At 40.1% G+C, this 17197-nt stretch overlaps 1 protein-coding gene across 2 annotated transcripts in view; it reads right to left on the bottom strand.

Moving 5' to 3' along the window:
* Positions 1 to 17197, bottom strand: part of MARCHF8 (membrane associated ring-CH-type finger 8) — a 118555-nt gene that overhangs the window by 16578 nt on the left and 84780 nt on the right. For both annotated transcript variants that reach the window (XM_082673016.1, XM_082673017.1), the window contains exon 3: positions 7031 to 7081. In XM_082673016.1, the coding sequence (XP_082529142.1) occupies positions 7031 to 7081 (51 nt within the window). The remainder of the gene's footprint in view (positions 1 to 7030; positions 7082 to 17197) is intronic.

Below are 17197 nucleotides of genomic sequence, written 5' to 3'. Positions count from 1 at the left end.
CTCCGCGGCATGTGGGATCCTCCCAGACCAGGGCACGAACCCGTGTCCCCTGCATCGGCAGGCGGACTCTCAACCACTGCGCCACCAGGGAAGCCCTGAAATGCATTTTTATTTCCAATCATTCTTTGAGAAAATTCTGAGGTGGTAGCAAAAGCACTGTTTTTGACTCCAAAGTCCTCAGTCTGTGTGTGTTCCTGGGTCACTCCACTAAGCACACCACCTCCCAAGAGCACACCACTTGGAGCAGGAATTTAATCATTTAAAAATCAGGTCAATAATCCACAGGGCTACTATGAGGAGCAAATAAAGTCAGAGATGCAGAAATGTGACACACACCATTCTTGGAATGTGTCCACTGCGTAGAAGGCTTCCAGGTGGACTACTACTGCTTGATGGTCTACAGAGTAAACTTGCAGGTATATCTGTGATGAAATGCCCCCATTCCAACAGAGGCAACCACTGTCCACTCACTGGGATGAGAAAAGCTTCTGCCCAGGCTACTCACCTGGCGGGTGAACCTTTGGCCTGGGAGAATGCGACTGACAAGGAACACAGGAGACAAGAAAGATGACCCCAAACTTAATGTTAAGGCTCTTCCTCTAAAGCCAAATGTGTTAGGTGACAAATGAAATCAGTTCTCTCTTTAAGCACACGCCCTCCCCGACCCACAATCTAAAAGAATATTCATGGACCTGCTTGAAACCCCTTTGCTGGCCCCAACGCCCCAAGCCCAGCCTCCCTCTCTGCTCTGCGACTCGGCATTGGTCACCGAGCACTCCACAACCTCTTGCTCCTCCTGGGGATGCTGCCACACCCCACCCAGCACAACTGGCTGTTCCTCAGGTTTCTCCTCAAAAAGGGCTTTTCACCCCTATTATTCATTGTCCTTGTACTCCGTTCATTTCTTTCCTGGCACTTGTCAAGGTTTATAAAAAGATGTTACTGGAACAATATGTTCACCAAAAAGCTGCTGCTGTTCAGCCTTGCACAGTGCCTAGCACACAGGAGGTGTTCAATGAACACTTGGTGACTAAATAAAACAAGGACACTCTGGAGTAACTGTGTCTCTTTTAATATGTCTAAAACAGAGGTTCTCAAATTTGTTGGTCTCAGGACCCCTTAACACGCTAAAAAAACGGAGGCCCCCAAAGAGCTTCATTCTTATGTTTATGTGGGTTACATCAACCAAATATTAGAAGTTTTTAAAACACAAGACCACCAGCACACATTCCATTAGTGTCAGAGAGAAGATGCCATCTTGCATGCCACTCAGTCTCTGGAAATTCCACTGTACACCTGTGAGAGAATGAGAGTAATAAAAGCAAATAATGTCTTCGTATTATTATGAAACTGGGTTTAACCTTCTCCCTCTCCCTGCCAGGAGATCCAAAAGCAAACTGAAAACTGCTGGTCTAGAGTTTCAGCCAAAAATTAAACTGTAACCAGTCAGAAGGCTAAAAAAAAAGAAAAGAAAATACGGTCAATCAATCTTTATAAGAGGGGAGCCAAACAGCAAGACACTGACCATGGAGCTCCATCAGGACCCAGAGTGAAGCTATGTGGTGCTCATGACACACGTGAAGCAGGCTGTTACCACTTGATGCCATTCAACTCCACCAATTCATTCTCCTTGTTTCTACTGCATGAAAATAAGTATCTTGTCTTTGGGATAGTTGTTTTCTTCAGTATAAATTAAGAAAGGCACATTCGCCTTATACTTAACCCATAGGTCTGAGTAACCTAAGTCTGTCACTGGTTAACTCTGTATTCAGAAACAGAGAGAAGCAGGCCTTGGTCTTGACAATCACACCAAGGTGTGTGGCCAGCAAGCCACCATCCTAAGGCTGTATTTACATCTGACATGTGACATTCTGCTGTATCTCATTCCTACCTAACGGCAACATTAACTAGAAAATATTCAAGAGCTCCAGGAGAGTCAATGCTCAAATTCATTGAGATTTGCTTGCCAAACAACAGAACAGCAATAATTTTAAGTGCTCGTTAAACATGTCCAATCTGACTTCTACCCAGGAATACTTGATTAACCAGAGGCAGGCACATAATGTTCATGGTATCTGAATAAAATTATGCAGAGCTCTAAAATATTCTGCCAGGTACCAGTCTTCAGCAACTGCTGGAGCTTAGTGAACCTGCTTGGCTGCAGGGAGGAGGGCACCCATGCTCCAGGCTTCATGATGGATGTCTAGCCTGCCACTGCCATCTCCCTGTGGTAAGTGCTGCCAATCATGAACTTGTTCAAGAAATTGTGTCACCTGGACCAAATCCAATTCCCCGGGTTGAATAAGAATGCTTCCCTCAGCATTCTCAGTAAACTAACGCCATGTCTGTGTGCTGCCCTTTCCCGTACATAAGGCTCCCTTGAGAGGTATCAGCAGAGGCTCAAGAAAGCCCAGCCCCCTCAGTGAACCTGGCCTAGGCCAATTCCTTTTATCTTAAAAAATTCTATTCGGACAGAGTGAGTTTAAGCCGCCTCAGGGAATTCTAACCTTCCTCTAAAGGGTTTTAGGTCAAAGTACAGTGGTCCTCACTGGAATGGTCCCAACCAACACAGCCCCAGGGTTTACAGGTACCTTGCAACTGGGTGGCCATGACAGCCATCACTCCCAGTGACCAAGGCTGCAAATACCTGCCTTTCATCTTTACCTAAAGAACTGGATTTCCCAAGAAGGTGACAAACCAGTTTTCTACTACAGTTTAACCCCATTCTGGCCAGCTCCTTTTTACCTTTTATGTCCTGCTTTAAGTATCCCCTCCTCAGCCATATCTTCTCCGAGCAGCCCTTTTAACTTCGGTCCCTCATAATTCTGTACCTTAGCCCCTTTTCTTTCACCTTCATAATAATTCTGTCTGCGGGTATTTTATGGCACTCTACTTATTCCTCTCTTCTCTGTTTAGTTCAGCATTCAAAGCATAATGTCTTGCACACAGTTAAGTGTTGGACAAAATCTGAACTCATGCAATACTCCTAAACGCTGCACTGGGCCTCCTTGTATACGTTACAACTGAGGATACTTTATGCCGAGCGATGAGACAGCTTGCAGCTGGTGGGCAGTGGTGGTACAACACCCCTGGACAGGGAGTCACGTCATCTCACCCTAACATGGCAGGCCTTCCAGGAGCAGCCTCCGTGATCACCCAAGTCCCCCGAAGGCTGTGTCAGTATCTCGCTGCATTCCCCCCACCAGCCCGTGTTCCAAGTCACCCTGGGAGTGAAGGCCACCTGTCAGCCAGGGGCTGAACATCACTCCTACAGCAGAGACCCTACCTCTAGCCCTTCCCCTCTCTGCACCACACAGCCTCCCAAATCCCCTTGTCTGTCAGAGCTCTAGTTCACAAAGGGCAGAATCAGGACCAGTGGTGGGTGATAGAATAAGAGTTTAGGCAACACATCGAAAGAACATTTTGTACTAGTTTTTTAACAGGAGCATAATGCAGACTGCAGGTGACTGACTAATGTGAGCACAAACTAGCCTGAAATCCAGCTAGAGGCTGAGCTGGCAGGAAAAGTCTCTTGACAAGACAGCAGAGATCTCAGGTAGCATAAAACATGTCCATGGTCTGAACTTTCTTTGTATCTTCCATCTCAAGGGTATGAAGCATCTGCTTAAGTATGTTTGCTACACTGAAGATAAGAGTTTTACATATCTTGGCCTAAAAGTAGCTTCAAACAACAGGTCCATTTTATAAATACAAGGAAGAACTGCATTCTCAAAAACTAGTTATCTTGGGCTTCCCTGGTGGCGCAGTGGTTGAGAGTCCGCCTGCCGCTGCAGGGGACACGGGTTTGTGCCCCGGTCCAGGAAGATCCCACATGCCGCGAAGCGGCTGGGCCCGTGAGCCATGGCCGCTGAGGCTGCGCGTCTGGAGCCTGTGCTCCGCAACGGGAGAGGCCACAACAGTGAGAGGACCGCGTACCGCAAAACAAAACAAAAAAAACTAGTTATCTTGCACAGCAGTCCTGCCCTCTGTTCTGCAGCCCCATTTAACTGGTTCATGCCTAACATACTTAATTAAGGAGGCTCCCATTTTACAACAAAATTTCATGCTGAGGGGATCACTGGGAAGTTAGTGGTGTGAGCACACAAGACTCCCCACTCCTGAGGTTTTCTTTTGATCCCAGTTAAGTGTGCAGGAACTCCTGCTGTGGAAATGCAATAGACCCAAATCTTCTTTCTGCTCTGAAAGCTTTGAGGCTTTCACAGTACCCCTGTTTCTAAGAGTGTGGAAGTGTGGAGCTAAAACTTCTTTTTCAGAAAATTCCAACCCTGCCTACAGGAAAGCTCCATGTCAGCGGCCTTGTTTGTTTTGCTCATCATTTTATGCTAGCACCTAGAGCTCAGTGCCTGGCACAGAGAACACACAATAAAAATGTGTGCAAGAAGGAAAAAAGGAAAAAAGCCAGAGTTTTGATTAGACTTCTTAATTTTCACCCCCAGGTGATATTTATCTTAAAGCATATACAGGCATACTTCAGAGATATTGTGAGTTCAGTTCCAGAGCATTGCAATAAAGCAAGTATCGCAATAAAGCCAGTCACACAAATTTTCTGGTTTCCCAGTGCACATAAAAGTTATGTTTACACTATACTGTACTCCATTAACTTTGAAGTAACATTATAACTAAAAAAGAAAGTACATACCTTAATTTAAAAATACTGTTAAAAAATGCTGACCATCATCTGAGGCTTCAGCAAGTCGTATAGTACCATCAAAGATCACTGATCACAGATCACCATAACAAATATAATAATACTAATGAAAAAGTTTGAAATATTTAGTGAATTACCAAAACATGACACAGTGACAAGAAGAGAGCAAATGCTGTTGGAAAAATGGTGCCGACAGGCTTGCTCAATGCAAGGTTGCCACAAACCTTCAGTTTGTAAAAAGCGCAATATTTGAAAAGTACAATAAAGTGAAATGCAATGAAACGAAGTCTGCCTATGGTTCTGTCTTTGATCAGGAACGACATAATAATAGCTACCATCAAGGACTATCCTGACCCAATCAACCTAAGATCACCAGGGTTCAACCAAGTTTGACAAGAGTCAGTTTACTGACTCATTGCAATGAGGAAGCTGTCCCATGGCTCCTTGCCAACATTATCCCTAAGTCTCAGAGCAAGCCTGAAGGTTGTATAATTACCCTAATTTTACTCATCAAGAAATTAAAGTTCAGAGGAGTAGCCTTCCTCAAAGTCACATGGCTAGAAACCCTTGTCCACCTAACCCTCTAACACCCTCACAGAGCAACTCAGAAGGCCCATGCTCCAGGCCTGTGACAAGCCCAACAAATGTTCCTCTAGACATTGTAAGCCATGAGTTTACAAACTTTTTTAACTATAGTAGGAAACTTTCCTTCAAATAAAATCTTACTAAAACCATAAACAAACAAGAAACATGTTATCTGAGGCACAGGATAATAACATCTTTCAGAACTGCTCTTAGCCATTGGAGCAAGGCAATGAGTGCTACTGTGTGCTTTTAAAATGTTTAATTCAACTTAACCAGACAGGCCATTTAGATCTATGCCTTCTTACTTTTCTCTATGCTTATATGTTGGACAGCTCCTTCAAAAAGTAGTAGGGCAAAACTGGCCATTTTACTCAGACAGTAATGATCTACCACTACACAGTTCTATAGCTCCAGCATTCCTGGCTGAAGGAACAGCAAAAGAAAAGAAAAGGAGGTTGGAACAGCAGACAGTATTTGGTGAAAGGTAGTTATATGAAGTGGCTGAAGCTACCCTCCACTGGTCTGGGGGAAGGTCAGGTCAGCAATGAACCAAGAAGCACTCTGTAAATGGCCTTTAGGCACACTAAGCACTGTGGACTTTTCTTTTCATGCAAAATTCAGTGGCAGAATGACATGATTAGATCACAAGTATGCCTAAGAACAGATGATTAATGTCTTAAAGGATTTTCTACATTCTACTTTTAATTCAAAAGTATACTATAGAGTGATATGAATAAAAAACATTTGGCATATAATGTCACTGTTTATTTTAGAGAAATTAAGAGGCCTGAGACAGCAGAATAGGTTTTGCCACACTATTCAGATCTTCCTGTCAGGATCTGACACAGACATGATGCGAGAGAAAATCCATCTTTGCAAGGAACCTTCATAGACACACCTGTATGGACAACGGGTTGGCTAGAGCCCGTGTCTAGGCTGAGAGATGAGCAGTGCATGGGAGCAAGCTCACGGCATGGGAGACACCGTCTGCTGGCTCCGGGGTCACCCCTAGCATCTGATGTGCTCCCGGCAGGCTCCTCAAGTGACTACCCCACAGGTGTATCAGGTGCTGTTGGCTGCCGATTCACCCCTCTGCCCTCCTTTTCCTAGCCACGTTCCAGCTGGCGGGGGTCTTATGATCCAGTTCTGGCCAGTGAGATGTAAGCAGAAGTCAGGCAGCTGAGGGGCGCTTCTGGGAAAGCTTTTGCCTTCCTGTTGAAAAGGGTCACTCTCAGCTGACAGACCACAGCCAGGGTGCCTGGAGGTCCAGCTCCCACCTTGAGATCAAACATGAGGATGACAACGTGCCAAGGAAGGTGGCACAAAGAAAGCAGAAGGAGCCTAGATCCCCGGCAACATCTGTGAGCACTGCGTCAGCCCTGAACCATCCACCTCCAGACATCTTGTCATCAGAACAACAGAAATCTATAGTTATTTAAGTCAGTAGAGTTGGTTTTTTATTACCATCAGGCAAATGCATTCCTAATTGAGGTGACAGATTCTCTGGTGACTCTCTGAGATTTCTTTTACCTGAAAGTAAACAATTTCTACTGGAAGAAATGGGGTTTTCTCCTATCAGTCACTCCCCCCAACACAAATCTAGAATTGCCTCACTAGAAAAATATAACTGCTATATACCTCACATGGTCCCAGAGCGGATTAAAGTAATGAACTGATAACTTTATGTCTTTAAAAGAGAAAAGTGTAAACACATGCCAGGTATAAGAATATAAAAACCCCAAGCTACAAAAATAACATATTTCAGTAGCACTCTACCTTAGAAATGTTACTTGAATGACTCATGGAATGTCCCAAAGTCTTCTCATGCTGCAAAAAACCAAACAGGTGTTAAGTATCAAGCTTTGATTAAAATGGGCAAACAAGTAATTGAACATAACAATCCTACTAACAAATCATTCCCTCAACTACAATTTGCTGTGCACAAACTATTATGCACCAGGCCAGCTATGAGATACTGGAGAATTTGGCAAAGATGAATAAAACAATAGTCCTTGCCCTAAAGGAATTTATTAACAAGAAAAGAACAGGAATTTGGAACTAACTGTAAAAATAAGACGGCAGTAGTAAGTATCTTAAGAAGCATTCAAGTGTAGGTTCAGAAGCAAGAAGCTGCGTGTTCAGTTGTATACCACGTGGTCCATGCGATGAGGAGCTGCTATAAGATGTGGAAGGGGAAAGCAGGACAGATGACCCCACCCAGGCTGTCTGGCTGCAAAGTGCTGGGTACTCTGCAGGGATACTGCACAGCTCACACCTACTCCCTCAAGCCTGTTTGTCCTCCTGGGTTAGAGAAATCTGAGAGTCCTGCTAGCCTCCTCCGTCTCACACTCCTCCACCTTCAAGTCACAAAGTCTTAAAAACAAATTCTTCCTCCCTAATGTCTCTCAATCTCAAATCCCATCTCCATTTCTATTGTCAATGCCTTCATTTATGTTCTCTTCATTTCTTCCTGTAATTCTACCTGTTCTTTCTGCTTTTAAATTGACCTCCCTGATACACAATTGTTACAGACTGAATTGTTAACCTCCCATCCCCAATTTATATGTTGAAGTCCTAACTCCCATTACTTACAATGCCACTACATTTGGAGGTGGGAATCTTTAACATTGTAACTATGTTACAATGAGGCCATTAAAGCTGGGCCCTAATCCAATATGAATGGTGTCCTTAGAAGAAGAGGAAATTAGGACACAGATATACACAGAAGATGCAGGGAGAAGATACCACCTATCTACACATTAAGCAAAAGGGTCCACAGGAAAAACCTGCTGACACCTTGTTCTTGGACTTCTAGCCTCTAGAACTGTGAGGAAATAAATTCCTGTTGTTTAAACCACCCAGTCTGTGTCTGTGGTACTTCGCTATGGTAGCCCTAGCAAACGAATACAATAATATTCCACACTATAAACTTCTAAAAAAAGCAAATGTTCCAAATGTAAATCTGATTTTTAAAAATAATAAAGTAACCTTCCCTGAATCCACTCAGCCTTGCTCTAAATCAAATGAGTTAAATAAAAAAACTATTACAAATGGAAGAGATGATCTTAACGTGTATTTTTTAAATTATCTATTCTCGTTTTCAGTTCACACGCCATGCAATAACCATGGTGAAGATCAGAGAAGGCTGAGATGTAGGTAAAATTCTTTGATCAGAAGGAAGTACAAAGGAACTGGTGGCTCATTTAAAAGCTCCTTTGAGGAACAGCTGATTCCATTCCACCAAGGCTCTCCTTAAAGAAAGCTGGCCACCAAGAAAATTTTGACTTTCTCCTTCCTCTCAATCCACCAAATCACAGACTGCCTTGACTTCTGTACACTTGGCTCCTGAACACTTGATATGACTAAAATGATGATGAAGAAGTGTTTCAAGACCTCCCAAGTAGCCTGCAGTCAGCACGTGTTTCGGCAATGTTGTCTTTATAGCAATGTGTTTGTGTAATTTTGGGAATAATTTTATTAAATTCTCCCTTACTTTATAAATCTGAGCAGGAATAGGAGTTCAAGTCTCTTAAATGTAATACAGTACAGACAGTGCTATTAAGTGTTTAGTCTCACAGAATGTTTCTTGGTCTTTCTTAAGTTCGTCAATTAGATAGTTATAAAGGAAAAGAAATAAGTATAAAGTGTGTTCAAGGTGTTGGCAATATATCACCAAAATCTACCTCTCTGGGAAATGAGTCCCTCTGTCCACAGAAAAAGTAAATTTATAATCATTCAAGTTTCATTCATGAGTCAAGAACGTACTAGGGACAAACATAGGCACTGCTGGGAATCCAACTTAAAGGCTCATCTGTTGGTGATTTACTAGTAAATTTTAATTTAGTCTACTAAATTAAAACAAAGATACCATATGCTTTGGATGATTTGTACAGAAAACCAATTATAATCACTATCAAATTACCTGCTACCTTACAAGAAATGGCCATAACACGGTCTGGAAATCTACAGAAAAGTTCTGAGCAGCAATAATTCACGTCCTAGACCTTCTGACATTCATTATTCCGTAAAGAATGGTACTGAGTTAGGGAGAAGCCTAGCTGTTAAGCTAGGTAACATTATAAATCCAGACTGAGATCTAAAGGTTGCTCTTTACTTTATGAACTTGAGAAATAAATTTAATGATGTAAAGCCTTTATTCTGTCTTCCTTGTTAGAATAATTCAATATTTTACCTGGTAAAATCAAACAGCCAGCCCCAGAAGATACAGATGTTTTAAAGGCTGAAAGCTGTCAATATTTGGTATTGCTTCTCCACTACTTGGTAGGAAAGTAACAATTCAGTTTCAAAAGATCATATTTTTGGGTTTTTTTTCCTTAAACACTGCTACACTTATTTGGACTTACTGAAAGGAAGCAAATCCCAGGACTCATTCAAGTCAGTTTCTCATTCATTCCATACTTATTTACTATGCAATTGCCATATACAAACAACTGTTATCAGTCACAGAATACCGACAAAAATAAATCTAATTCCTAGGCCTGTGCCAATGTTAACATTACCACAGAAGTGCCTTGAAACAGTGTTTCAATGAGGAATGTACATCTAGGGAAAAGGTGAATGACATAAAAAAAGCACATACGTAAATTACATCAGGTAGAGTGGGTGACACCATTCTCTCCTACAGTCAGAATGTCAAGTTTCCCAATGAGAAGAAGGAAAGTTTGCCAAACATCAATGTTGAGAACTGGAACGAGGCATAACAAAGAGAAAAAGAGTTCCAATCCAGTTCAAGCTGAAATTAAGCTTCAATGCCTAAGTGATAAAAACCCTGGCAAATTATCTTCACACAGTCTCTAATACGTTCCGTCACTGCTCAGTGGGTCCCACCATCCTGTAACCCTGGGAGAGACGAGAGCCTCACTGCACCCTCCCTTCCTCAGAGGGCATGGAGATGTCACACTGCTATACCATACACCTCCCTCCCTGTCTGGCTCTCATCTCCACATCTCTTTATGGACTCTTTTTGTCTACATTAAACAAGAAGCCTCCTCAGAACACAGCTCCATGCCCTCTTCTCACTTGTTGTCTCCCTTAGACCAGTCCTTCTGAAAATTTGTGCACTTGAATTACTTACGGACTTGCTAAAATGCAGATTGTTAGGTCTGAGGAAGGTTGAGATTCTGTGTTTCTTATAAGCTCCCAGGTAACTCCCATGCTGCTGGTCCCCAGGCCACACTTTAAGATGCAAGTCTGATTCTAAATCCCAGGCCAGAATAATCCATAAAGGCTATGACTCATTTTTTATAAAGCAAATCATGACTACTGAAAAGGTAAATTTCTGTGCAAAAGATGGCAGTGAGCTCACAATTGAGTTAATACAAATAAGTCAGTCAGGGAACAGATTGATAAATAGATTGGAAAAAACTGAGTTAAGGTGTGAGAAAGGAAAGTTTTGTTAATGTAAAAAGTTACCAAATCACAAAGATAAAGAGAAGCTCTGTTGAAAAATATGGGACATTTCACAATTTAATCAGTCCTGTAAATGATTTTGCAAGTCCATATGTGACTCCAATAAAATGTACCTTGCGGGTAGAGCCAAGATGCAGAGCCTACTGAGACCAAACGTGCCCTGGAAAAAGCCAAGAATTAACAAGAAGACAATGAGGTGAGGTGTCTAAGCAAGTTTTGGGGACTCTGTATAAAGTAGTCAAACAAAAGAACTTCATGTGGGAGTCTCCCTGAAACTCTGAACATGACCAGTCATTACACACACACACACACACCAACTTATGTGTAACAGACATGGGTAACTGTCTACTCAATATCCATCACCACCAACAGAACTCCAACTTTATTCTGAGCAGCAGCAGACCCAACCAAAAGTTCTCACTTTCTCACACTATTTTGCAACGAAGGGTAAATATCTAAGAAAGTTCTCTCTAAAGATATTACCCTTGAGGGTTTCTGGGAAAACATTTTCCTTTCCTGAAACTGCTATTCCTTTCTCCAGCATTCCTCCTGCCCTCAGCCACCCTGGAATATATATGCCATGCCAGGAGGAACAGCAGTACCTTTGGTCTCAGGACTCCTTCACAACATAAAAAATTACCGAGGACTCCAAAAACCTTTTGTTTATGTGAGTTATATCTATTGATATTTACCATATTAGAAATTAAAATGGACAATTTAAAAAATATGAATCTCTTAATTTATTTAGAATTAACAATAAACCAAATTAAAATAAATAACATTTCTATGAAAAACTATTTTTCCAAACAAACAACTAAAGTGAGCAGAGTAGCATGTTTTTACATCTTTATGAATCTTGTTATTGTCTAATTAATAGAAGACAGCTGGATTCTCATATCTGCTTGTGCATTCAATCTCCTCTGATATGCTGTTTTGACTGAAGTAAATGAAGACTATTTGGCTTTATACAGTTACGTAGTTGGAAAAGGAATATGTATTTTAATAACCATGAAACAATTTTGGATATTATTCTTTGTACTACACAAAAACTCAACAGTTACCTGGCATTTAGATTCTGAAATGATATTAATGAACTTTTTTTTGTGTGTGTGTGGTATGCGGGCCTCTCACTGTTGTGGTCTCTCCCGTTGCTGAGCACAGGCTCCGGACGTGCAGGCTCGGCGGCCATGGCTCACGGGCCCAGCCGCTCCGCGGCATGTGGGATCTTCCCGGATCGGGGCACGAACCCGTGTCCCCTGCATCGGCAGGCAGACTCTCAACCACTGCGCCACCAGGGAAGCCCAATGAACTTTTAATACTCCATTAAAATCAACTGCCCCATCTTTCTTTGAAACAATCTCTTAACCATGCCTGACTTTATAACATCACACCTTGGCCATTTAGAGATTATTGGCTCACTGAATTATGCAAATCTCCAAGACTGACATATTTTATTATGCAATATCAAAAACCCACACACTCATTAATATGACCATCAATTGCATCAGAAGAATCTTTAATTATTGAAAAGCTACTAAGCTCACAGTGATGGATACAAGTTTTCTGATATTCTAATTTTTGCTTAGAAACCTCAAATTTGGCAACGAAAACTGTTGCTTGCTTTCCTTAAAGTGAAAGACTGGCTCATTAATTCAATTTAGAGAAAATGTTTGCCAAATACCCAAGTCAAAATAACTATAGTTTGACTGTTATTCTTTCAAGTAAAAATTATATTCCATTAAAAAATGTAACTAGTTCAGGCAGCAACTCAATCATACAAGTGCTTTGCTCTGCACTTTGGTATGCAGTAGAAATTATTTATACCAGAGATGCAAAGAAGGAATCACACATGACCTCTAATGAGGAGAATAGTCAATTAAAACTGGTACACATGTTAGAATCAGCAGAAAAGGACATCAAAATACTATTATAACTGTTTTCCAAATGTTCAAAAAGTTAAAGAGATTTAAGATATAAAAAACAATCAAATCAAAACTTCCAAAGATAAGCAAACACTGAAAATGCTATACAAAGATATATAGTTATTAACACCATAGATAAAACAAAAAGGAATTCTTAGAAAGCATTTGATAGGAGGAAAAAGAGAAGAAAGAGGGAGTGGGGTAAGAATACATGATTTCTCTATCATTTTTTACAACTATTTATGAATGTACAGTTATAATATAAAAGTTTAGCTATATACACATACAGGTGTATGTATTTATGTGTGTGTATGTGAACTGTACAGTTTAAACACCCTAATTAAAAGTCAGAGATTTTCAGACTGAATAAAAAAGCAAGACATAACTACATGCTGCCTACAAGAAAAACACTGTAAATACGTAAATACAAACAGGTTAAAAATAAAGGATGGGACACCAGTAACAAGATGACACTAATAACAAGATGATAGAGGTGCTGAGATCTGATGGAGACTTTAAGCAGCCATTATAAATATACTCAAACGAGCAATCACAACACTCTTGAAGTAAAATGGACTCAATAGCAGAGAGATGACAGAATAAAAGAATCAAGAACTTGATAGAAAAAGTATTCAATTTAATCAACAGAGAGGAAAAAAGATTTTTTAAAAAATATGAACAGATCTCAGGGATCTGTGAAGCAAAACAGTCTAACAGTCCTATCAGTAGAATCCAAAAAGTAAAGAAGAATTACAGTGCTGAAAAATATTTGGAGAAATACTTGCTACAATTTTCCCAAGTTTGGAGAAAGACATACACCTACAGATTAAAGAAGGTGAATGAACTCAAAAAAGGATAAACTAAAAGAAATCCATGCCCATGATATCATAATCAAATTGCTCAATTTGGGAAATAAAAGTACAAGAAAATCTAAAGTTTAATATTTTACTTTTCTGCAAAAGGGGAATATTAGAAAGTCCTAATATTTGCTTTCAACTAGACACCTTTGCCCTGATTTTCCCAGCCTTGCCCTTCAGTAGGATTGGTTCCCACTCCCAGCTCTAGGAGTGGGTGCTGACTGGCCTAAAACAATCACTGTTGACAAGAGATTGCCTATCTTTCACCACTTAAATCCATTTGGTCAATTTCCACATTAGGGTCTGTTACTTGCAACTCTCCAGGTCCTGGTGCCAAATTCTGTTACAGTTAAGTTGCTATCCATTTATTTGTTTCTCATCAAAGGCATAGGCTGGTAACTAATGCCAGTCTTTTGGTCTAGCCACTGTCTGAGCTAGGAGGGAATTTCTGTTTCCTAGCAACATTCTGCCCCTACTCCTTGCCACAGTGAATGGCTGAAGGCCAGGATAACATTAATTCCTTTAGGACAGTCAGAGCCATCTCTTAGAGCTATCCTATTCACACCACATGATCCTATCCTATTCAAATATCCTGGGAGGGAAAACTGGGATCTGCTTGGAATGGAGAGAACTTTGGCTCTCTACTATATTTGCCTTGATTTGTTTACCTCTGATAAATTATTTTCCATTGGGAATTTGGTTTTATGGTCTCATCATCTTTATAACCTCTGTATTTCTATAAATGGGTTAATGGGTAAGACTATAGATAATCTGATTTGTTAGTTTTTTTCTGTTTGTCTATTTGTCTGTTCAGAGCTCAAGTCAATTAAGAACTCATAGCCACAGGAAAGAAAACAGCTCTTTGATACAGACCAATGAATTTTGTAATTTTATGTTTACTCTTGACCCATGGCTGAAATTTTGGAATTGAAGCTATAAGCTTTGTGTCTGCATGTCTATGTGTCTGTCATTCAGAAAGGTCTTTAACTTTCATTGTGTGAAGATGTAATAATTTTCAACCTAGGAATGGTATTAAATTAGATTATAAATCTTATTAGATTATAAAATCTCTGATATTAAGGGAATCTAGAACCAGAAGCTGACTTATATAGGTAAGTACTTGTATAAATAGAGTATTCCTAAAATTCCTAGAAAGTAGGGAAGGTGAAATTCTAATACTTTCAGTGTGCTAGATTATAAAAACATCCCTACAGAAACCAATTCAGAAATGTCTTAAGAAATCAGATTAACATAATTTAGGCAAACTTTTGGCAAATGAGACTGGCTTCATATTTATAGTTTAATAAACATAGCTATGTCTTTTCTGATTTATCAGTGTTAAGTATAAGCATAGATTTTTATTCTATCTGGGTATTTTCCCCAAACTTATAAGTTTTCTTTTTTTTTTTTTTTTTGCGGTACGCGGCCCTCTCACTGTTGTGGCCTCTCCCGTTGCGGAGCACAGGCTCCGGACGCGCAGGCTCAGCGGTCACGGCTCACGGGCCCAGCCGCTCCGCGGCATGCGGGATCCTCCCGGACCGGGGCACGAACCTGTGTCCCCTGCATCGGCAGGCGGACTCTTAACCGCTGCGCCACCAGGGAAGCCCCCAAACTTATAAGTTTTCTGATTGAAAAAACTACCATTACCTCTACCTAATGTTTAAGATTATGAAAAATGTAAATCTGTGTTTAACCAAATTCAATCATTATTCTGATGAACTTATATTTGGATGCCTAGAATATGTGTAAGTGAGAATACTGAAACATTTATTAGTAAGCATAATTTTAAATTTACATACTTTTGCTTCATATTTCTATGTGCTACAAAGAGACTGCATCTTTGAATCTGTTAATCTGTTAAACGTGTTCAATTTTTGTCTCTACAAGACTTGTATAAGAATATGTGTAGCTATAAAAAGTTGTATTAACGCTGGATGTTAGCCCTGCTAGTCTGCTAAAATGATAATGTGTGACAGCTCACAATTATCCACCCTCTAGTTTCCTCTGTGTAACAGAAGTTGTTTTGGTTAAAAGTCAAAACTAACACATGTGAATGAGACCACTAGAAGCAATGGTGAACAAGAGGTGCAACTTTATGTGTTCAGTAATGAGATGGGTTTTTGGTTTATTAAGGGGAAAAAATAGTTTTGTCCTAAAATAAAAGGGCTGGTTATTCCAGAATGAGAAAGAACTTGTGAAGAACAAAACAAGAAAGTTGTAGGTTTGAGGAAAGGGAATTTTATTTGCCCTAGCCCAAGCTGGCTCATCCTTGATGGGTTAATTAATGAGATTTCATAAAAGAGCTTGTAATTCCTTTAGTATCAAATATTATGCTGATGCAAAACTAGAATTTTATTTTAACTGTTAAAATTATAAATTTTCTTGATAATTGGTCTTCTCTCAGTAAGAGGTTATTCTTTAACCTCTTTATTCTCAGTAGAGTTATTCTTTACCTTCTCTACAATATCCCTAGGTAACAGACTCTGTGTTTTATCAGATTAATTTTCTGTGCTTTTTATGTTAACTTTATTATGTCCTTGATTTAAGGAGAAAACAAAGGTTCCTCACTTATGAAAGAGTTAAATTCTTTACAATAATGTTACCTTCTATGCTTATTTTTCAAATGTTTATTGTCACTTTAAAATGAGTAGTCACTGGGCTTCCCTGGTGGCTCAGTGGTTAAGAATCCAATGCCTGCCAATGCAGGGGACATGGGTTCGAGCCCTGGTCCAGGAAGATCCCACATGCCGCGGAGCACCTAAGCCCATGCGCCACAACTACTGAGCCTGTGCTCTAGAGCCCTCGAGCCACACCTACTGAGCCCGCGAGCCACAACTACTGAAGCCTGCATGCCTAGAGTCCGTGCTCAGCAACAAGAGAAGCCACCTTAATGAAAGGCCTGCGCACCACAAGGAAAAGTAGCCCTTGCTCGCCGCAACCAAAAAAAAAAAAAAAAGAAAGCCCATGTGCAGTAACGAAGACCCAACGCAGCCAAAAATAAATTTATATATAAAAAAAAGCTAGAGTAAATATTAAAATGAGTAGTCATTGTTTCTCAAGTACCCATGATCCAATTTCTCTTTTAAATGTTCAAATCTCCTGAAAACTTTTGGTTTCTTGTCTTCACAAAATCAAATCCTAAATGTAAAATAAAATGAAATCAAAATTTCATGATATCTTTTGCTCCTAAACCTGTCTTTGAGATTTCCCAGGGGAGCCCTGAAAAATCACAAAGGTTTATCTTTTCATCCTATAAAAGGAAAGGTAGTGAGACTAACTAGGTTTTCTTGATTTGTTACTATTGATGAACTGCATGGGAAGAGTTAGGAAATGAGAAGAGATCTGTCAGTACTGCACTGTCATGATACATTTCTATTTATCAGAGTCCTGATGCTGCTCTGTACTCTGTAGCTGTTATCAGACATGATTTCTGTTATTTTTTTTAAATGTTAACGTGGTCACTACTTTAAATATTTGAATCTAGCATCTTTTGGCCAATGGTTTTCAGTTGGGGATTCCCATCACCTACTATGGAGTTTCATTAATATACAGAAAGTTTAGGACCTATTTCAGACTTACTGAATCTCTTTACTTGACAGTCCTGATATATTTGTGTTGTATTCATGGTACATTAATGTCTAAGGATTATTATATCTGAAGATTTTTTTCTCTGTAAAGTTTATGCTCATTCATTTTTTATAAATCAGATGTACTGTTCATTGCATTCCTTAAAT

The sequence above is a fragment of the Grampus griseus genome, assembly GCF_964374135.1.
Source record: "Grampus griseus genome assembly, chromosome: 16".
Lineage (NCBI taxonomy): Eukaryota > Metazoa > Chordata > Mammalia > Artiodactyla > Delphinidae > Grampus > Grampus griseus.
The sequence above is the reverse complement of the archived record's forward strand: the minus strand, read 5'-3'. Positions and strand labels throughout refer to the sequence as shown.